At 44.4% G+C, this 23,223-nt stretch overlaps 1 protein-coding gene and 1 non-coding gene across 2 annotated transcripts in view; one reads left to right on the top strand and one right to left on the bottom strand.

Moving 5' to 3' along the window:
• Positions 1-347: 347 nt before the first annotated feature.
• Positions 348-23,223, bottom strand: part of TEK (TEK receptor tyrosine kinase) — a 99,359-nt gene continuing 76,483 nt past the window's right edge. The window contains exons 13-23 of the mRNA XM_075558946.1: positions 20,323-20,622; positions 18,548-18,702; positions 17,189-17,399; positions 15,250-15,360; positions 12,313-12,503; positions 8,399-8,512; positions 6,046-6,116; positions 5,017-5,057; positions 3,652-3,748; positions 1,685-1,784; positions 348-920 (exon numbers count right to left, since the gene is read on the bottom strand). Of these exons, the coding sequence (XP_075415061.1) occupies positions 846-920; positions 1,685-1,784; positions 3,652-3,748; positions 5,017-5,057; positions 6,046-6,116; positions 8,399-8,512; positions 12,313-12,503; positions 15,250-15,360; positions 17,189-17,399; positions 18,548-18,702; positions 20,323-20,622 (1,466 nt within the window). The 3' untranslated portion in view covers positions 348-845. The remainder of the gene's footprint in view (positions 921-1,684; positions 1,785-3,651; positions 3,749-5,016; positions 5,058-6,045; positions 6,117-8,398; positions 8,513-12,312; positions 12,504-15,249; positions 15,361-17,188; positions 17,400-18,547; positions 18,703-20,322; positions 20,623-23,223) is intronic.
• LOC142460537 (small nucleolar RNA SNORA13) lies at positions 14,946-15,078 on the top strand. The gene has a single exon (XR_012786725.1). It is a non-coding gene; the product is annotated as a small nucleolar RNA SNORA13 (small nucleolar RNA).

The raw sequence follows: 23,223 nt of genomic DNA, 5'->3' as shown, positions 1-23,223 counted from the left end.
GTCTAGTATTGATTGGACACGAGTCCTAGCAACCAGGGCCAATAAATCTTTTAGGCATGACTAGGTATGTGTCTTTGTATTCACACACACGTTTGTACAGTATCAGCATAAATGTGACTCAAACCAATAAAGTTGTGATAATTGTACTTTATGCTAAATCGATATATTTTGCTCTTACACAAGGGGAGAGCTCTCATTTGAGTTTTTCTGTCAGAAAACTCATGGAAAATTTACATTGTCTTTAATTTTCATTTTCCCATGAACTTACTAAAGCCCTCCTCGTATTTGTACAGATTCAGAACATTTTCCTTCCCCCAACACCCCCCCCCCATTAACTGTACCTAATATTAAGCAGGAAGTACAAGTCCCTTCAATGTCAACCTCCGGTCTACTGGGATTCAGACAACTGCCCCATTTCTCACTTGTGCTGTCAAGGTCAACTGTTAGGTTTATTCACAACATTTTATTTCTACATCACAAAACATTTTCTAGCATTCAGTCTATAGGTGAATATCAAAAATATCTAGAACAAGAAAGAGTTATGCATTACAGTAAAAAAAGTACTCTTATGCCTTCCTTTCGAGTCCACGTTTTTAGAAAAATATATTATTGCATATGAAACCACAAACAGGCATTCTGACTGCTGCACATTCTTGCTCCGAACAGTATATACAATTCTATTAGAGTCAGAGGGGAGTACAGATCCACATCGGGGCTTTGTGGGAAGGGTCCGAGACATACAGCGATATATACACACTTCTATATCACATCTAGGCAGTGGCGTGCTTGTTTTCTCAGCGTGTATCTAGGCGCTCCCTTGTTGGTTTGAAGGTGGAGAGTCTGCCCTAGGCCGCCTCCTCAGCAGAGCAGTCGATACCTGCGTAGGTGAACTTCTCATAAAGGGTGGTGTTCACATAGGTCTGGAAGAAGAAGAAGGGTTCAGAGATACAGGCTCTTGGGTGCTGCGTCCGCCAGGGGCAGCACAGTCTTCCACGGGCTTTCTAAGCTGGTTTCAACTCAAACACTAAGTACTTGCGAGATGCTTTGCTGGCCTTAATTCCTCTGTTGTGTTAGCCCACTCTTCTTGAAAGGCATCCCTTGGCTTCTGCGAGTAAAAGTCTACCGTCTTTCCTAAGTCACTCATCCTCTGTTTCTGCTGTCTCTCATCGACTCCTTCTGCAACGTTCCAGTCCCCAGGGCTCCTTCCCCTGTCCACTGCCCGTGGTCAAGCATGCTCTACAAGTATGCTGTCTAGTAAGTGCCTAGGCTTTCCACAGAGACTTTGTCCACAAATTGTAACTTCTTCCAGGTTAGGGGCCTTGTTCGTTCCATGTGCCCGATAACAAATGAAAACAAATAAGCAATCAAACCCGTTGCTGTCAAGCAATTTTTACTAGTAGCAACCCCATAGGACAGAGTGGAACTGCCTTACCAAGCTTCCAAGGTGGTGCCCTTTCTGGACACAGACTGCTACCTCTTTCTCCCGCAGAGCAGCTAGTGGGTATCAATGGCCAACATTTCGGTCATTAGCTAAACGACTGACCACGGCACCACCAGGCCCTTCCACCTTTATAATAGCTAGAGCTAGTCCCAGAAGGACTTACTGAATTATGTCCACTACATTTTCACCAGCTGCTCCTCAGGAATTCTGGTTAAAGGACCCCCATCCTGAGTGTCTCCTCACCTTTCGTTCTTCCAGCATCCTGTTGAGGGACACCAGTATCTGAGCGAAGGACGGCCTCTCATAGGGCTTCTCCCGCCAGCACTGCCTCATGAGGTCATACCTTCAGAAATAAGAGTTCAAGGGTGAGCGCCGTGACCGTGCCCCAGTCCAGTGCACAGACAAGTGCAGGACAGGACAGCAGAGAGGATGATGGAACCACTTCACTGAGCTTAGCCAGTCAAGTACAAACCCACAGCACCTAGATGGAAATGGAGATACCTCTCAAACTTTTTCTTCAGGAATATTTCTTACTCTTGAAAAAGAATCCTAGCGGAAGCAAGATTCTGTAAAGAAAGACCCACCTCCCCCTGGGTAACAGCTCTGACATCTCCACCCCACGATGTCTCAAGATTTTATACATTTATTTATTCTTGAATATATTACAGATCTATTTTGTGCTGTGGAGCGTGGAAATTACCTAATAACATCATTAATTTCACGTGTAAGTCACACTATGTGGGACGTAATTTTGAAATGGTTGCAGAAGCACAGAGAGGGCAGCTTTCAGAAATCCAAGAAGGATGCAGAAGAGGACGTTGAACAAAGGCTATCATGACTGACGGCAGATGGAGCTTGGGCCCAAGGAAAGAATACCAGCCAAGGATTGACTTGTGCTTCGTGGACTACGCAAAAGCACTCGACTACGTGGGTCAGAACAGATGCTGACTGTGGCATTGGAAAGAAAGGGAAGTCCAGGGCGTTTCATTGTGCTCGTGTGGAATCGTTGCATAGACCAGAAAGACAACTGTTGGAGCAGAACAAGGAATAATGCTTGGTTTAAATTCAGGAAAGGTATCTGTCAGGGTTGTATCCTTTCACCATACGTGGTCAATCTGTGTGCTGAGCACATAATCCAAGAAACTGGACTCTGTGAAGAAAATATGGCATTAGGAGTGGGGGGGGGTCATGAATAATTTATGATCTGCAGAGGACACAACTTTGCTACTGAAAGCGATGAGGACCTGAAGCCTTTACTGATGGACTAAGACTTCCACCTTCTACCTGGACGACATCTCAATGTAAAGAAAACAAAAATCCTCAATAAGTAACATCATGAAAACAGAGAAAAGATTAAAGTTGTCAAGGATGTTATCATACTCAGAGCCACTAGCAGCCATCAAGAAATAAAAAAGCATGTCGCATTGGATAAATCTGTTGTACAGAGTCTCTTTTGAAGATCTGACTTTGAGGACTGAGGTACGCCTGACCCCCCATCATATTTCCCATCACTGTATAGTCATGCGAATGACAATGAATACGGATCACCAAAGAACTGACCCAGCTGAATTACGGTGTTGGTGAGGAATATGAAATATCCAATGGCTTGCCAGGAGAACGAACAAGTCTGTCTTGGAAGAGGCCAAGCCAGGATCTTCTGGTGCGAGTACAGTGAGCCTTGTCTCGTGCATGTTATCAGGAGGGACTAGCCCCTGGAGAATATCATACTTGGTCAAGTCGAGGGCCAGCAAAAAACGGGGAGGCCCTCAGTGAGATAAATCGCGCACAATGGTGGCAGCAATGAGCTCAAGCGAAGTAACAATTGTGAAGATGGCACAGGACTGGGCACTTCATTCTACTGACCACAGGGTCACCGTGTGTCGGAGCCCATCCAGCGGTTTCTAACAACAACATTCTGCATTTGCTCGCCTTCCTCCTTCAAGTTTTCCACGTGTCATCCCCTTAAATTTCTGTGCCTGGAACGGTATTATCCCTGATCCACACTTCCCGGTCTTAGGACCCCACTTTTTTCCAGCTATACGGGAGATCAATGCATGTGTGTGTGCGTGTACAAGTGAAAACGTGTATCTGATTATATGCATGTATGCATGTGTGTGCACATACATACCAGAAGATTCCTGCCTGTCTTGTAGGAGAACTGCGGCCAGGGAGCTTAAGAGAAAATGGCCCCAGGGGGAGGCCTGACTTACACTTCGTCGTCACAGTTTAGGGGCTTCTCCAGTCTGTAACCCTGTGGCAGCTTCTCATAGAGCTCTGCACACGTCATCCCGCAGTAGGGAGTACCCCCTGGAAGACAGGGAAAGGCACTGTCACAAGTGCCCCAGAGGGCTGAAGATGGTGGACTGTTTGCTGCCCCCCCCCCCCAGGAGTGGGGGGAATCTAGAGTCACAGGAGGGTGGAAGAAAGGCAAGGTCTGTGGAGAATGTGAGCACCCAGCATGGTCTGGCGGCCTTTGCAAACCCATGCATATCACAACTGGACCTCCGGTAGAGACCCCACTACAATGCGGACCTTCGATGGAAAGACCCACCACAGGGTTTATGTCTACATTTCAGACACCATGGATTCCCTCCCAGAGTCTGCTCATGCACAGCACCTCCTTAGTACTCATAGAAGTGCCTTTTTTTCTCTCACTGAAAGCCTATAGTTATGTTATGCAGCTCCTATGTTAGCTATCAAACGGTCCATTTTCATTACAAAGGCAATCCATGTTTATTGTAGAATCGTTTTAAAGCATTAAAATATAGAACATTTCTTTCCTTTTTTGTCTTATGCCTCCCAAGGGTTTTTTCATATGTCGCATTAATAAAACTGAATGAGAGTATATATAGAATTGGGGGCATGAATTTTTCATGCTATTAAATGGCCTTTAAAAGTGTGACTTGAAACAGCTGCATAAGATTCTATCGTTAAACGTAGACATAAACTTGTTCCAGCTCAACTACCTCGTTGCACTCAAAGCCAAACTCACCGTTGTTGAGTCAATTATGTCTCATAGCAACTCTGTAGGACTAGAACTACCTGCCTCTTTGAGTTTCCAAGATGGTAGCTCTTTATAGGAGTAGGAAGCCTCATGAATCAGAACTGACTCAACAGGAGAGAATTTCTCTTGCATAAGTTAACAAACACAAACAAATAAACAGCAACACTAAGTCCATTGCTAGTGAGTCAATTCCAACTCCTAGCAGCCCTGTAGGATGGAGTAGAACTGCCCCACGGGGTGTTCGAGGCTGTAAATCTTCACGAAAGTAGACAGGTGAGTTGGACCTTTCAGGTAGCAGCCAAGCATGTTAACCAATGTGCCAGTAGGGCACATGTTTGCCTAAATACGGACAATTAATCTGTTGATAAAGTTCATATGGGTCAAGTTGTTTGTATTAAATATGACATCAGACATGGGGTTTCAAGAAGAGAAACACGGGGATAACCATTTCCAAGTTCCCGCTTGTATCCGACATGCAATTGGCACCCAGTGGAGTTACGGTTGGCACCCAGTAAAGGATGGTTAGAGGGTCCCCCACTGCACCCCCTGCAGGTAACCCGGAGGCACTCACCTAAGCTAACAATCTCCCACAGTAACACGCCATAGGACCATCTGCAGAAGGAACCATGAGAAACCAGCAATTAGCAAACTGGTTGACCATCAGTTTCCATCCCAGGACCCAAGAGCCAAGGTGATCCTCAAAGAAAATGGTAAGTGTCTGCCAGGCTAGTGTCTTGCACACAGTGTGGCTTTGCTTCTTCCTAAACTGATAGAAGGATTGCCACAGGGAGGAGGCTCGGCTTTGGAAAAGCCCCTGACTCAAGGTAGGTACTGACTGCAAAGCAGTCCAGAGAGGAAAGCTGTCAGGCCGACCTATCAAAATGAAATCCCATCTCTTCCTCATTCACACGTGACCTTGCACAAATGATGGCGCCTCTGGGCGGACCGCCTTGGTTGACTCTTCTGAAACTGAGGATAACTGTGTGCACCTCAAGGGTCTGCAGAGAACTCCATGAGATAACACGTAACAGCCCGTCTCTTTCCCCTCCCCAGGCATTAGCAAAACTCCTGGCAGAAATCAGCCTAGTTTATCTCCTAAAAACAGGGAGTTACAAAGTGCTAAGCCACCATCCCAACCCTTTCTTCCCCTACCAGCCTAAAAGGTGTCGCTGCAGGATGCCAGCAGAAAGGTTTCCAATCTTCTGCATCCTTACCTTGACTGCCCCCCCGGGGGGGCCCATCACTGACTCCTAGTTGCCCCTCTGGACTGCCCCCTGGGATCTAGGTCCTGCACAAGGGGGTCTGCCTGGGGATAGGGGGTGGGGATGGGGGGAACATAGTTGCCCCGTCCTCCTCTGCAGAGAAAGAATTCACTACTTGAAGTCTCCCCATGACAACCAGAAAGAAACTCAAAATCTGCCACCAGTGATTTCTAGAAGCTGAAAATCCTCTGCTCTGTGTCTTCATTCATTTCCTAGGTCTATTGATAAACTTTGTGCTGCCGAGAGACATAAAATCCCTGCTTTCCTTTTATACCTCTGTCACATGTAGAGTGTCCTGGAAGGAAAAACAATCCTTGCGGAGCACAGGGCTTACTCACACATCGCTGTTGGTTGTGTACACGCTGTAATTCAGTGACTCAATCGCCATCCAGCGCACTGGGAGCCTTCCCTGCAAAGGACAACGTGAGATGCTGCTTATGTAGGCAGGCCAGACTCGCCACGAGGCTCTCCCGTGGCCTGAAGTGCCAAAAGCCACAGGGCATTCCATTTTGGAATATCATCCACCGACTAAGGGACAACCAGCTCAGGAACTGTTGTTTAGTTGATGCTTCACCTACCAGTGTGTTTTCCAATGGAAAGACCAGCAAATAGTGCAAGGTAGTCATTCTCCTCTCTAGTGGTCCATGTAGCAAAGCCATTGGAATAAACATATAAATACATGTTTGTGCATGGGTTTGTCATGATGTGCTCACTCTGTGGCTCTCTCAGGCACTCAGATGTTAGAAAGGAGGAGCCAAGAAAAGAAACCCTAAAATAAAGTGCATGTGGGAAAGGCTGATGGGATCACCAAGGTGGAGAGGAGAGACTGAGCCTGGGAGCTAGACGAAGCTTTCAATAGGAGAGTCTGTGGTGTCAAGGGGTCATCTGATAGATGAGGGGAGAAAAGAGAATTTCAACCTAAAAGAAACAGTGTATTTATATATTAGTAGAAGTTCAAATAGTTGTCCAGGCTGGGCAAAATGAGAACCGGACTATTCCTTGTGAAGTTTGACTTCTGAGGCTGGTCCCACTCTCTTCAAATTCTCAGTGGTTTGAGACTCCCCTTCTACCCTCCCCATCCCAGAAACCATGTGAACCTTCCTGAAAGATCGCTTCCTCCTGGGACTTGTCCAAGCTTTCATGGTGGTGTTCTAGCTGATGATGGCTGGTGGGTTAGAGGAAATGTGAGGTGTGTGTGCGTGTGTTTGAGGCGTCTTCAACTCGCTACAGTTGGAGCCTGCATTGACCCACACCTAGTCCTGCCCTAGATCCAAGGATGACTCTTCAATGTGCAATTACCTTCCCTTTCTTTGTGGCATGACAAGATTCTGAAGCTCTGACCCTACACCTTCTGTGGCAAGTCTATATTTTAAGGTCCAAGGATAAAAGCATCCTTTCTCACACCAACATATTCAATTTTTCTCTTCAGCATTCATTCCCACCCTCTCTTCACCCTCTGTCTACTCCACAACCACATTCTTCTCCAAGGGGGCTTCAGAAACTGCATGGAAAAATGGAAGTAAAAGATGAAAAGGAATCTCCCCACATGAGTTTTTCAAACCTCCTGGTGTCATTCAGGTACTCTGTCCCCTTTCATGTGGCAAGAGTGTCTACGTTGGTGGTTCCTTCTTTTTCTCATTTCCTCCCCACCTCCTGGCTTCTGATCGTGCACCACCTACTGACTAAGTTCCACGTACGCTTTTCATATCTTTGAGTATGTAACTTCTTTTTGAATCTCCCACATCTCTCTGTTCCTCCCGCTAGCTTCGTCATTCAGACCACCACCATTTCCTGCCCAATGACAGCAGCCTCTTCCCTCAGCTCCCGAATGGAAACCAGCTTCTAGTGTGACTCTCATGGTCGAGTCTCCACACCAATCAGAACCATCATTGTAAATGACAAAGCTGGCCAGGAGGGTCCTTTTCTTTACAGTCTTTAATGGTCCTAGTACCCCAAGAATAAAGAGCAGATCCAAACCCTGGGCTGGAATCCAGGGACCTTTAAGACTTTATCCCTGATTGCCCCTCCACTGTTGAATGTTAAATCTCTCCACTTTAGCACTACAGCCCCCGCCATACGGAATTACTTTGAGGTACCTGTAGGTCATTTTGTGCTCTCCTTGCCTCTGCGCTCTTATTGATGTTGAGTCAGCTCTGACTCATGGCCTCCTCAGCTTTCGAATATAAGACACATTATATTCCAAGTCATCAATTCCTTCTTGAGTCTTCAGCATCTCTTTAACCCTTGCTCAAAATACAGGCGTAACTCCCCTCCAGGAAGCCTATCCTGATTGTCCACAGGCTAGGCTGTTATGTGCCCTGCCTTATGAATTGGGAACCTTATTAATTTATGTCCTTGATTGAAGTATGTGAAATACAATGTGTTCATCTGTTGTTGGTTTTTCCCCCGTGGGTTTGCTATGCATAAAAGGGAGTTGTAGAGCATCTGAGAGGTCTGTAAGTGAGAAGCCTAGAGGTCTGGAAAGGACGCAGACCCAAGACCCTGGATCCCGAAGACTGGCCTGTGAAAGCATTGAGCAGCGCTCTGAAAAGATACTTTCTGACCAGGCTATTGTCCACTAGGGTCAGATGCCTCCCTCACCACAGAGCACTGGGTGTTATGAGGCAGACACATCAGATCCCAGGCGGGGCGTTGGAAAGAACATGACCAATGTCCGGGCTCAGAACTTACCATCGTCTTTTTCACATACACTTCTTGACCTCGGGACAATCCAAAATCAGCTATTTTGGCTACATAATTTTCACCAACTAAAATGTTTCTGGCAGCCAGATCCCTGTGGATAAACTGAAATTAAAAAATAAAATTATTTTTATCTCCCACACACGACTTGCCTTTTAGTTCATTTTATTAGCCCACGGCTCGGAGGACACGAACTTCAAGAGATTATGAAAGGGGCTTTTAAAAATTTGTCTACACCTGTCCCTCCTCCCAGAAGAATTTGTTTCAGAGGACAACATGGAAGCTGGAGCTCTGGGAGAGGGGCATGTCAGAGCACACAGGAGCAAATGGATGGGGAGGAAGGGAGAGTGGAGCACATCCTGGCCTACAAAATCTTGAGGATGATATTCCCGCTCAGAGCAGCCAATCCATAGAGAGGACCATATGGCCCCACTATGAGACATGAAATCCCTCACTGACTGATAGCCCTAAAGGGGACAACACTGGAAGACACAGTGTGGGAATTTGGCCTGATCTGATCCTGCCACACTGAGGCAAAACACTAAGAGTGTGGAACAGAACAGCAAGGGGAACAGAGCAGCAAAGTCCCCAGGGAATACCAAAAATAGACTTTGGGGCCAGCGCTGGGCACCCCATCAGACTCAACTGGAAAATACTCCTAAAGGCCAACAAACAGTCCTTGATCTTACTACAGGCTTTTCTTTTTTTGTTGTTGTGGGGGTATTTTTTGTCATTGGCTTTTTGGTGGTATTGTTTTATTTTCTTTTGTTACTTGGTTTTGTTCTGTCTTGTTTTTGTGCATGTTATTGTCTCCATAGGTCTGTCTAAATAAGATAGGCTGGATGAATAATCTGGAGGAGAAAATGGGATACATGGTTCCCAAGGGAACATGGGAGTGGGGAGGTGGGGGGAAAGGAAGTGGGTGCTAACAAACCCAGGGACAAGGGAACAACAAGTGATCCAAATTGGTGGTGAGGAGGGTGTAGAGGCCTGGTAGGACATGATCAAGGGCAATGCAATGGAGAGGAATTACTGAAACCCAAATAAAGGCTGAGCATGATAGTGGGACAAGAGGAAAGTAAAAGGAAATAGAGGAAAGAACTAGGAGGCAAAGGACATTTACAGACATCTAAATAAAGGCATGTACATATGTAAATATATTTATATATGAGGATGGGAAATAGATCGGTGCGCACATATTTATCAGTTTAGTATTAATATAGCAGATGGACATTGGGCCTCCACTCAAGTACTCCCTCAATGCAAGAACACTTTGTTCTATTAAACTGGCATTCCATGATGCTCACCTCTCTGACACGATCACTGACAACAAATTGGGTGCATAAGCAAATGTGGTGAAGAAAGCTGATGGAGCTTGGTATCAAAAGATATAGCATCTAGGGTCTTAAAAGACTTGAAGGTAAACAAGAGGCCATCTAGCTCAGAAGCAACAAAGCCCACATGGAAGAAGCACACCAGCCTGTGTGATCACAAGGTGTCGAAGGCATCAGTTATAAGGCATCAAAGAACAAAAAATCATATTGTGTGTTCACCTCCCTGATATGATCACTGAAGACAAATGGGTGTATAAGCAAATGTGGTGAAGAAAGCTGATCGTGTCTAGCTATCAAAAGATATAGCATCTGGGGTCTTAAAGGCTTGAAGGTAAACAAGACGTCATCTAGCTCAGAAGTAACAAAGCCCACATGGAAGAAGCACACCAGCTTGTGTGATCATAAGGTGTTGAAGGGAACAGTTATCAGGCATCAAAGAACAAAAAATGAAATCATTGTGAATGAGGGGGAGTGCAGAGTGGGAACCCAAGACCTATCTGTAGGCAATAGGACATCCCCTTACAGAAGGGTTGGGGGGAGGAGATGAGCCAGTCAGGGTGCACTATAGCAATGATGAAACATGCAACTTTTCTCTATTTCCTAAATGCTTCCTCCCCTCTCCCCCACTATCATTATCCCAGTTCTATCTTACAAATCTGGCTAGACCAGAGGATGTACACTGGTACAGATAGGAACTGGAAACACAGGGAATCCAGGAGAGATGATCCCTTCAGGATCAGTGCTAAAAGTGGTGATACTGGGAGGGTGAGGTGGAAAGGGGGAACTGATTACAAGGATCTACATATAACCTCCTCCATGGGGGATGGAAAACAGAAAAGTGGGTGAAGGGAGACATTGGACAGTGTAAGATATGACAACATAATAATAATTTGTAAGTTATCAAGGGCTCATGGGAGAGGGGAAGTGGGGAGGGAGGGTGAAAATGAGGAGCTGATACTAAGGGCTCAAGCAGAAAGAAAATGTTTTGAGAATGATGATGGCAACACATGTACAAATATGCTTGACACAATGGATGGATTATGGATTGGGATAAGAGTTGTATAAGTCCCCAATAAAATGAGTTTTAAAAATTTTTTTGTCTGAATCCAAGTCCCTTAAAGTTCTTCTGCAAAATTCCCAGCTGTGAATTCTGCCCAAAGGTGCCCTCTCTCTGAGAGAAGCAATTTCAGAAACCAGAAACACAAGCCAGGGCACTGAATCTCTTGGTTGCCATCTCATATCTCTGGGCTTGAACATTATTCTGAGCCAAGAGCACACTCACATAGGTAACACATCTCCCAAAGGATATGCTTTGTCTTTTTTGTTTTTTTCTATTTTAGAGAGACCCTTTTATTAAGTCCCCAATAAGACAAAGATGAAGACAAGTGATCTGGTGAAGGAGACCAGCAGCGTCAGGCCATCGGCTATCAGAGGATTCACAGTCATGTGGCTATCTTACAAAGCATGGAAAACAAAGAAAATCCATCACAAAAGCATGATTGGTATCAAATCAGTTAATCACAGGCAAAGACAGGATGATAGAGGCGGGACAGGACTGTGGTTGGGGCACATACACTCTGACAGACAAGAAACGTTGATAGGCTTGCTCAGAGCCCGCTTATGACCTTGGTAGGGGTATGACTCATACAAAATACCTATTTGGGAGAAATGCACAAGAGATTTATATGTCCACTGGCCGAACTGGGAATTCCTTTCACTAACAATGGTGAAAGGTAAGTAAAGAGATTAAAATTAGGGCGATTGTTCCACCTCCAATTCTGGTGAGTAGCTAACGGCCTTCAAAGCTGACAAGCAGCAGCTATCTAAGGTGCAACCATTGATCTATCTCCATGTAGAAGAAATAAGAATAATGAAATCAAAAGACACATGGAAACAATTCATGTAATTTGTCTAATAAGCCAGACAAATATTAGTCCCCTGAGACCAGAAGATCTAGATGGTGCCCAGCTACCACTCTTTGCTGCTCTGAACAGCAGAAGATTCTGGATAGAGTGGGAGGAAAAAGGTGGACCTGAACTCAAAATCACAAAAATAACAGGCTGGCTGACCAGGCAGAGACTCAGTGGAAGCCTCGGGCCTCTGACCGTTCGCTGTCAGGCCTGTAACTGAATTCACACTCATGTTGGAGTAATCCACCACTTAAGATCAAAAGGGCCACAATGTATACTAACAACAAAGTTCAGAGGGTGAGAAAATGAGAGGAATAAAAACAGAAAACACTGGGAGGAAGGGGGCGACCAGATGGCACGTGGAGGAGATGGCAATGAATGAGTTGAATGGCCGTGTATTTGAGTTGTTGAACGTAAAAACGAGGATCTGCCTTGTAAATCACTTCATGCACAGCCAGAAGATTTTTCAATAGGGGATTTGCTTATACACTTCTTATATAAACCTGTCATTTCTCAAGAAAAAGTCTATGATGTATACGGATATATATCAATTGGGAGATGGGACGAAAGCAAACACTGTGGAAAAGGCACTGTACGAAGTGTGATTGTTGGGAGAAGGATCGCGAGGAGAGACGTGCAGAGGAAGGTTCTCTGCACACACCTGCTTTTGGCTCAGGTAGTCCATACCCCTGGCCACATCCGCTGCAAAATGAAGCAGTTGCTGCGAGGACAGCGTGGAAGCAGTGCTGTTGGCGATGGCGAACGCAGGGTCCGTCTCCAGCACTCGGCTCTTCCGCAGGAAATCCAGCAGGTTTCCGTGGGGCGCATACTCGATGGCCAGGTACAGGTAGCCTGCGGGGAAATGAGGAGGGTATCAGCTGGCAAGCAGCCCAAACAGCTGTGAATGTTGGAGCTAGGCTGGGGCCAGTGGGCATTGGTTTTCTTTTCCCTACCCTTTCCCTTCTGTCCATCAAATCTTTTTTTCCTGGTTGTAAACCTTTCCTTGACTTTTTAATCATTCTGGACTCTGGCAATATTTGTTCCTCTGACCCATTCCACAAAACATAACGTCGCAAATGGAGTTTTACCTGAAAGAAACCCATGTCGGGTACCAACCTAAGCCAGCAAACAAGCAGCCTTGGTTGCTAGGAGGAAAGAAGTGACACCCTCCTGCAATACTCGAAGGAACCCACACTTGACTCACTTCCCTTCAACATATGGACGGAAAAGGGGAGCTTCCTGAAATCCCTTCACCTGCTCAGAAAGACATGTTGTCATGGAGTCAGCGCCAACTCGTGGGGACCCTGATGGCATCAGAGTGGGCTCCCGGTGGCTGCTTTGTCAGACCTAGACCTTTCACTGAAAGACTCCACAGTAATAATCCCCAGGCCCCTGAGTTAATTCCAACACACAGCAGCCTTGGAGAGCACAGTGGAACTGCCTGATAGGGTTTCCAAGGATGTAGTAATCTTTACACTGACTACTGTGCCACCCGGGCTCCGTACAGCAGCATTACTCTCTGCCGCCGAGTCAATTCGGATTCACAGTAACCCTTCCGAAGCTGTAGACCTTCGAGAGCTCTTAGCCTCATCTTTCCCCTTCCCTGTGGTTGGTAGGTTTGAAATGCTAACTTTGCAGTTAGCAGTTCAATGCTTACCTGACAGAGCCAGCAGGGCTGATTTCAGAAACAGTAGTAGAATGGAATTAAGGGAGTCGTTACAAAGAAAATCTAGAATGCCCTTCTCTGTATCACATTTTATCTTTATACAATATTGTTTGAAAACCTACTGTGGATGTGATTTGCTATTTCACAGGTTCTCTAGCATTTCCTGAGGTTATTGAAACAAGTGATAATAAGCTAGTGACTAAGCATAACAAAAGGACCCACGCGGAATGGCTCTCTGGCTTTTTATTCTTCTCTGCAGACTCTCTCATTCACCGTGTGAACCAGGGGGATCTAGGTTCAAAGACTGCATTTTGCTTAAAGAGGAATCAGAAAATTCAAGTGTTTGGACAAAAATAAAACAATAGTTTCAAGAAAAAATATGATCTGGTTCATTTATTTTTATTCTATTTTTCTTTTCATTGGACATTATAAAAAGTATTTGTTTTGACAAATACAGTTATCTTTGGCGGCAATGAAACTAATAGGTGTTACTGTCTTTTAAATGTGGATTATGCGGTAAACCATTTTTGTTTGTTTAAAATGTTGAATGATTTTGAACTTTAAATACAGTCCAAAGTTTAAAATCATTCAATAAATTGAAATTCTGGCAAAGAAAAGAACAAAAACAAATTTCAAAGTCAACTCATTTTATGCTAACGTGTTTGTGAGGCAAAAACTTTAAAGATATATATTTTCTGTGGATGATTTCATTTTGTTTTGTTAACTCTTATTTACTATTGTCCCATACTAGTGTATTACAAATATATTATTTTCAGGAAATCTATTTGTAAGAGGTCAAAAAAAGAAGTTATTACCTCATTATTTAACTTGAGGGATATGATCTGACATACGCAATTATAGTCTTATTGGATCACAGAATGATACATTACGCAAAGAGTTGCAAACACTGGTATTTTTAGTTTAATAAATTGAGGAAAAGGAAGTTGTCTTTTTTTCTATTGTTGGTGGTTGTGTTGCAAAGTCAATAAAAGCTTGTCAAACTTGTAAATATTTACTCCACGAAGCCTTTTTTGTGTGTGCATGTGGGAACAAACTTTTCCACGAGAAATTAAGTTTACGCATTGATTCAGAGCAGTGTAGTATATGTAGCATTGAGATGTCAAACCACCATTTTATTTTTACCTGTACAGTGTATTGGAAGTACTCAATAAATTCTTAAATCAATGATTAACTAGAGGGATCTGTTCTCCATAGGGTCCTGGTAAAGCTCCACAAAAATGCTTTGGATCAAAACCAAATACTCATTGGATACAAGCCAATGAAGAGGGTCAGCCCAAGTATCCTGAGCGCTTTCCCATTCCAATAGATTGTGGGCTTCAAGGACTTAACAATGCACAGAAGGTGAGGCGTCCTTGAGTTTGGAGGGAGGAAGAGAGGCAGGCAATAGATAGAAGTTCCATTCTTCTGAGAGGGGGCGTTCTCTGAGCAATCGTTGAGGGAACCTCTGTCCACAAAGATGGGGAAGGGTAGAAACTACAGATGGCTTTTGGAACTCTTAGCCCCAAGATTCAACCTTGCTAGCTCCATAAAGATTCCAAACTTTGAGACCCCAGCTCTCTTCAAGACTAGACATGACGGTGAAACTGCGATTGAAAAAATAGATGGCCGGCCTTGGTGTCGCCGTTCACGTTCGGAAACTAGTGAATGCAGTGTCAAAAAGGTGCAAGTTAAACACCCTCACAGCCACATTCTGCTTTTGAATTTAGTTTCTTTGGCATAGCAGCTTCATAAGGAACAGTTATTTCAAATAAATAAATCTTAAAAATTTAGAAAAAGAAAAAACAGATGGCAAAAAAATTAAGAAAAGAAAAAATAGATGGTATTTCTGTGATTCTTATCTTGCCTAATTTCAGTGCGGAATGTATTCTTTAAAAAAAATATGACCAGGCAGACAGGAAGAGAGCATCTTACCTCGATGTTCACATGCCCCCAAGAGATTGATGATATTTGGATGATGTCCGAGTTTACAAAGAACTTCAAGTTCCCCCGCAAAGTCCCTGTGATCATCTTTGGAGGCATATTCTGGAAGACAGTCAAGAATTGTTATCCTTCTGCGTAGGCCGCTCCAGAAGCAGCTGTCCCGCGTTCTGGCTAGGACCCTCCCCCTCAGGCCGGGAAACTTTGCACATATCACAGCGACGATTTCACAGGAGGATTTCTCAGCCTTTCATGACTGGCATTTGGGAGGAAGGCCCTGTTCTGTGAATGTTAGACTATTTAACAGCAGCCATAACTTCTACGCACTAGATGCCAATAGCCCAACCACAAATGTCTCCAGTCATTGCCAAATACCCCCTGGTGCAATGTTACCCTTGCTTAGAACTGCTCTAAAATCTGCTTGTCTAAGTTCTCAAATAATCAGAAAAAAAATTACTTAAGGGAGGAGAGGCTACATCAAGTTCTAGCCTTTAGTTTTTCTAGCTAAGTCTACCATTCAGAGAGAAAAATACTAAGAAATAGTACCAAAGTACAGTGGAATATTACCAAAAATATTATAAAAACACAGGCATCTGGCTCTATTTAATAATTTTACCCTACTTCTTTTTATGACTTACTCTTGCTAAACATACTAAATGCCAATGAAATTTTTCTAGAAGTTGCTTGATAGCTGGAAAATGAGCTATATTTGTTTGTAATCTTTTCACCTGTCTCACCATTAGAACTTTGAATAGACAGATAACCACCAGGCACCAGACTAAAGAGAAGGCTTTTGGGTTGGTGCACAGACATGGCCAATTTTGAGTTTGTAACAGTTTTCCATGATGTTTTTAGAAAATAACAGGGGTGGTGGTGGTGGTGGTGGTGGTGGTGGTGGTGGTGGTGGTGGTGGTGGTGGTGGTGGTGGTGGTGGTACTGGGATGCTGGTCACCACATGCTTGGAAAGTGGGAAAGAATCTTTCTTTGGGGTTTAACAGTACCAGCAAGACTGAACAAATCTATGTTGGAAGATGTGTAGCGAGAATGCTTCATAGAATCAAGAATGTTCAGACTTCGTCCCATGCACCTTGATGATGTTATTAGGGGGGAGCAATCCCTGGAGTAGGGTATCGTGCTTGGTAAAGTAGAGGGTCAGTCAAAGGAAGCCCCCTCAATCAGTGACTGGAACAATGGGCTCAAACACAGCAATGATTGTGAAGATTCTTCAAGACCAGACAGTGTTCTGTTCTGTTGTATGTGGGGTCTCTACAAGCTGGGACACTGGTGGCATAGTGGGTGACGTGTTAGGCTACTAACCAAGTTTGGCAGTTCAAACACACCAACTTCTCTGCAGGAGGAAGATGAGGCTTTCTGCTCTAGGGGGTTTATAGCTTTAGAAACCCTGTTCTACTCTTTCCTACAGGGTTGCTGAAAGTGGAAAATGATTAGATAGTCGTGCGTTTGTGTTTGTTTCTATGAGCCCAAACGGAGCCGACAGCACATAACAAAAACAAGCTTCAAGTGTGCAACATCTGACTGTCTGGGGTGGAACCCACCAGACTTTTTCCTTCTTGCAAGTCCTCTGGAGGATTCCCATGCACATTTGATTTCGAGAACCTCTACATTAAGGGAGACAATGATGTTCCCCTGAAGTGAGCAGTGTGGGACCGACCATAATCTGAATCGACAATCCCAGGTCCATGGAAACAAGACAGTCATTTTTAAATGACCCCTGCCTCCATGTTAACATCCTGCCTTTCTCACTAGTGGATGCACCGAAAAAGCACCTTCAGTTGCACACAAGTGCTCTGAGACCATGCCAATTTTTTTTGTTTATTTCAAGGCTACAAGGTCGTAGAGGAAAGATTCAGCAGGAAGTCAAGTTTGTTCCCCACCCTAGTCCAACGCTGACACAATGTGAGCAAGCACTGACCTTTCATCCGCTTGATGGCAGCGTCCATCCTTAGCCCATCCTTCTTGATGCGCGCCTTAAGAACCTGGCCAAAATTGCCCTCCCCGATCACATCTTGAAATTTAATGTCATTCCATTCAAGGACTGGGTAAATTGTAGGATCCGGGTTGTTTCTGGCCTTCCTGTTCAGGGCCAGAGTTCCCGAGTTGAACTGCACAGCTGGCTCTTCTCTCTGTACAAATCAGTTGTTATTTTTTCCATTATTTTGTGTCAGGATTTTTCATCATCTGAAAGTATTTAACACCCCCTGGTTCGCATCAATATTAGGTGAAAAAAGAAATGGTATTGATAATTCCAGGTAGCAAATCACTTTCACCTCACAAGTCCACTATGATGAACTGGTAGTGGCTGCTTATTGATTGGCATGGGTCTCATTCTAGCCCTCGGCAAGGTAGCATGCCATGATCAATTAGCAATGTCTGCAACATGTAGGAGACAGGGGAATAACCGAATGCATGCTACGCCTTTGCCACCCCAGCACAGGGCCTCCTCTTTCCCAGAGTTCAAGAGGCTTCTGGCAGTGCCGTGACAAAGCCCTGAAGCCGTGACACGCTCCAACCCCCTGAATCTACTCGCTGCTCCTGCCTCTCCATGGCCACCCACGTCGTGTTACGCTGGCTCTGTGAAGCTCCCCTTGCCCCCCACTGAAAGGAACCTAGGGAGTCCTGCACAAGAACTGTACTTTTAGCCCAAGACTGCGTCCCTGTCAAGTGTCCTGAACCATGACTGCAGACTGAAAGGGTACCTAGGAAAGGGGATGTACATTGGCATTTATAATCGGTGTATGTATGAGAGATGACGGATTTGAGGAAAATATTCAACATAGGACATGGGAACTAGAAATAGAAAATGTGGGGAAAATTTGGCCAGTATAATAAATGTTGCCTATCAAACTGAAGGTCTGGTTATGTCTATATCTTTCCATATAAAAATGTTGAATCCACACACCTTTAAATAATATATAAATATATTTGCATATATAATTATGATATGATAAATACATGTGATTTGTGTATTAACTCCCAAGTAGCAACCTATTTTTTTAATATTTAGCTTATCCTAGTGCAGTTTACTCTCTGTGATGACTTATCATTCTGATGGCCTGCATCTTGTGTTGGCTGGGATAGTCCTGTTTTGGGTCTGATTGCCAACATAATCATTAAGAGCACCATTTTGACTTCCAACATGATTCCATTTTAACCAAGACATTTTATAGTCATAGTATTTATTTCCTATTTCAAGATGAATGCCAAAAAGAAGTTGAGACTTGCAAGTTCTGCACCTATGCCTCTTTTAAGCAGTAAAAAGGTGAAGTACTACCACGTTCTGAAAGGCTTGGGCCATTCGCCTTTGGACATTTGCCCTCTTCAGTTGCAACACGATCAGAAAAGCCAGCAGCACCGTCAGGCAGGTCATTCCAGCTGAGCCAAGGATGGCTATCAGCAGCAGCTTTCCAGCTCCAAGGCTGGCTCCAACTGTGCAGGAGAAGAGACAGGACAGCAGGATTAGTGAAGGGGCAGCTAGACCAAGACCACTGGTGAGCAAGAGGTTGGGTCATGGGTTGTCTTTTGTAATGGTGGTCTTTGCCCTGCCACTATGGCTATGGAACCTTGGGCTGCCTGTTTGTTTTATGAAGCTCGTCAGAGAGAAACCTGACTCAGGCGGTTGCATCGGATATAAGAAATTCACATGCGAAGCTCCTTGTACATAGCAATGGGCAGTAGTGGCCACTTGCTCAGATTTTACTCCCAAGTAGAGGCTCGAACACAGGGACACTATCAAGTCATATTAAGAATAAGTAACAAAATGTATGACGTCAGGAACATACACGTTGGAAGGAGAGATGGAGAGAAATGGGAGAGAAGCAGGAAGGAAAACGTAAAAGAGAAAAAAAATGCTCAATTTAGTGCTCCGATCAAAATAAACTATTAAAGATTGTGGTCTCATCTTTCTACTCCCCCCTCCCCACCACACACACACACACACACACACACACACACACACACACTTCAAGGAAATAACATTAGCCTCATGTTTTATTAAACATAGCATGTAGAGCATGATCTCATTTTTATAAAAATATTCTTACGTGACTATCTACTGTTCCTTCTATCTCTATGTACATCTATGTACAAAGGTGAGATTTTATTGTTTTCCTTTGTCTCCTGTCATTTTATGGATAGCTGGATTTAGGGTACATTTGACCCCAATAAATGTATTATTAAAAGTATGCATGTCTTAGGGTTGCTATTGATCTGAAAGAACTCCACAATTGGTCGACTCATTTATGGGGCAACAGTTGCAATGAATCAACAGTTATCACACAGCTTTTTTTAATTCATGAAAACCTTGGTAATCCTCCAAGAAAATGCAGGGTTGCTTTGCACTCTCAGATTTTCTGTGAAAATACACTCTGGCTGAAATACAAGTCGGCAGAACTCAATATTTCCGCTTTGACACCCACCGCCCCTCCATCTCCATCTCCTTGTGCTTCTTGTGCAGAGCAGGAAGCTCAGGGCGTCACCCACAGGACTACACCGTATGCTGTGAGCTGCGGCTCTGCCCACACCTGAGGACCTCCTTCCAGCGATCCCACGGATCCATCACAAACAGAGGACAGAGTGCTGACACTGACCTCAAAGACCGTCGCTCTCTGGAGTGGGAGCTATTGGTGGGCTGGAGACACCCGAGCAGAGAAATAAAAGAAAACTTGGAATCGCAGAGAGTGAGTATAACTCAGACAGCTCACTTGGAGCGGTGACATATGGTTCTTGGAGCCTCTCACTGAAACACACCTGCCTTAGAAGTTCCACATATTTCTTCCTCCTCAGAAGCCAAAGTCACATTCCTTCAGAACTTTCTTCTTAGGTTAAGTGGGGAACAAGCTGATAGGTTTAGTCATTTCAAGGTGTTATGATGGAAAATGTGCCAACCGAATCTCCTTCCCAGTAAGGACTTATTGTGAGAGATGAAGCCTATTTTAGGACAAGTGGATTAAGTCACGATAAGCACATAGGGTAAATATCGTAAGAGAGTTGGGTTTTGCCTGATGGGATCTCGAAGTAATTGTATGTAAGATATACCTGTCCACCAACCTTGAGATTCCGAGAGGGTCATCAGTTCATGAGAAAAGGTTGGATGGCTCGACCCTATGTTGTTCTCAGCAAAAATGTCCACCTGGTAAGCGGTTTCCGGTTCCAGGCCCTTGAGCTGGTACTGGGTGATGGTGGCATTCTTGATCTTCACATCAATGTGCTGGTCCTCATTCTTGCCCTGAACCTTGTAACGGATGATAACTGAAGAGATAGAATGGCCATCCAAGATCGTCCAAGAGACGACAGCCGAAGAATCTGTGACATTGGAGATCTTGATGTTTTCTGGTTGAGGAGGTAGAACTAGAAATATTTTTAAAAGACAGTGTTTTACTTAAGATAGTCTCGTTGCTTAGATTTTTAGGCTTTTGAAATGTGATTAATGTCAGTTCACGAACCATGGATGGCATATAGACATTTCCACAAAGTAAAATCTATTATTCTACAAACTTATATGGTTCTTGTTGCTGGGGCAAACAGCACGATTATGAAAGTAGACATTTATACCCCCTGGTCATGGAGTCAATACAGTTTCATATGGGCCCTGTAACGACCTTATAGGACAGACTAGAACTCCCCCATAGGGTCTCTAGCTCATTGGTAGTGGCTACTGGATGCACGCAGACTTGGCAGAAAGGTGCAAGAGGGGAAGTGGCCACCTTTACTAAGGGGATTTCACAAAGTTTAAGGAAATGGAATCAAAACATAATAGAATTTCCTCATGATCTATTTGAAGCCCCCCTCATATGCCATATGTCGGCACTCTTTATAGTAAATGACCAGTGGAAAAAGATGAGGCTGTCTGCTTCCATAAAAATTTATAGTTTCAGAACTTCTTTCCATCAGAATTGACCCAATATCAATGGGTTATAGTAAATTAGGACTTGATAAATTCTCTGACTCTATAAACCTATATTACATTGTTCTCATACCAACTCATACCCAACCTATAACACACCTAATAGGATGGTGTAGAGCTATGGCAAAGGACTTCCTAGGCTGTCATCTTCAGAAAAGCAGAGTACCACACTTTCTCTGGGGGACCTGCTGGCCCGTTTGACCGCGGACCTGAGCACTGCACACAAGTGCTCCACAACATTTCTATAGTGACTACACGGAGCCAGGTGTCATTCTAGGACCTTCCCTGTGCTCGCCTCTCTCTCCTCCATGATAAGCCCAGCCGGGGGGCACCTGGTTAAACACTTGATTCCCAACCAGAAAGTTGGCCGTTTGAACCTTCCAGTCACTTTTCCAAAGAAAGATGTAGTAGTCTGTCTGCTTCGGTGAAGATGACAGCATTGGAAATCTTATGAGGCAGTTCTACTTGGTCCTACAGAGTCATGATGAGTCAGAAGCAACTCAGCAGGCAGCTCTGTGTTTGGTAGGTTTTTCTGATCAGTATTGCGGGCCAGAGATGAAGCAGAGTTCTGTGAGGATGAATGTGAAAAGGGATTTTGATATGTCTGTGTTGTCCTATCAATTCTACAAATCAGCAAAAGACTAGAAGCAAATATGGCCAAACTTCACAGTTGTTGATCCTGGGTGGTGGGAAGGTGGGTGTGTGGTGTGCTATTCTCTGGACTCTTCTAGTAACTGTATATCACACATATTTTTTTGTAGTTGAATGCAGTATCTAGTAACTGACAAAACAGTTCCTTTTCCTATGAGTTGCTGATGAGAGAGTGGCTGGAGAGACTTGAGTCCCTCCGCACAGCCCCCTGCGAGCTGGCGTGGAGGAGATAGAGAACCCAGAACAGAAGAGAGTCGCTGGCGAGGGACTGGGACTGAAGTATTCATTTCAAATCCCGACTTCAGGGAGAATTGGTGTGGCCACCAATTCTCCCTCCCCACGGGTTCCAAACCCACAGCCACAGCTTGAATGCAGTGACTACAAATAGAGCTTGTTTCACGATTAAAAATGTGTCAGCACTATAAGGGTGTCCTAGAAGTTCAATGAATTTTTAAAATAATTTTATTGGGGACCCATACAACTCTTATCACAATCCATACATACATCAATTGTATAAAGCACATTTGTACATTCGTTGCCCTCACCATTCTCTCAAAACATGTGCTCTCCACTTAAGCCCTTGGCATCAGTTCCTCATTTTACCCCTCCTTCCAAGTTCAATGAATTTTAAATGGCCAAACTGAAGTAGAGAAAAATTTTAATTGCAGAATATTCAAAAGACAAGTGGCTTTGTTATTCTCAGACTTAAACAATGACTTCCATAATTGTCTGTTAGGAACACTTTTTAAGCAAAGCTATTTGGCTTGTATGATTAGAAATGGCCCATCTGTGAATAATCAATGTGTGTTTGAAGATGAAATAGACTCCAAACCAAAATTACTGCCATAGAGTTGATTCTGATTCATGGCAACCCAAGGTAGAGTTTCCTCGGCTGTAGAGCTTCACAAGAGCAGACGGCCTCCTCTGTCTCCTGAGGAGCTCCTGGCGGGCCAGCCCACCAGCCGTGTCATTCACAGTCCACAGCACCACCAGGCCTTCTGAGGAGCTATACAGTCCTCCTGAAAAGTCCTCCTATAATCAATTAAGCAAGCCCAAGAAAACCTTATTTATGTTTTAATTTACTTTTAAAAGACTCTGAGATAGTTAAGGTTTATTGTGCCAACCTGGCCGATAAACCCATGTGGGATTGATTAAAGGGCGGAGAGATAAATGGCTTGGTGCGCCTCGCCCGTCTGGTTCTCTGGTCTCTTGTTTTCTGGTGGCTGGACCAGTGTGCAGCTGCCTTAGCTGGAAAGGCTCTCTTCCTGCGACACATCCCTGAGGAGGAGAAGCCACATGGACCTACCTCGGTGCTGGAGCAGCCATGTGGAGACCCCTGCCAGCGCTGAGATGCTTACACGTTCATTGGTTTGACTTTCCTCCTGCAGTCGGCA

Source organism: Tenrec ecaudatus, chromosome 10 (genome assembly GCF_050624435.1).
Source record: "Tenrec ecaudatus isolate mTenEca1 chromosome 10, mTenEca1.hap1, whole genome shotgun sequence".
NCBI classification, from domain to species: Eukaryota; Metazoa; Chordata; class Mammalia; order Afrosoricida; family Tenrecidae; genus Tenrec; species Tenrec ecaudatus.
The sequence above is the reverse complement of the archived record's forward strand: the minus strand, read 5'-3'. Positions and strand labels throughout refer to the sequence as shown.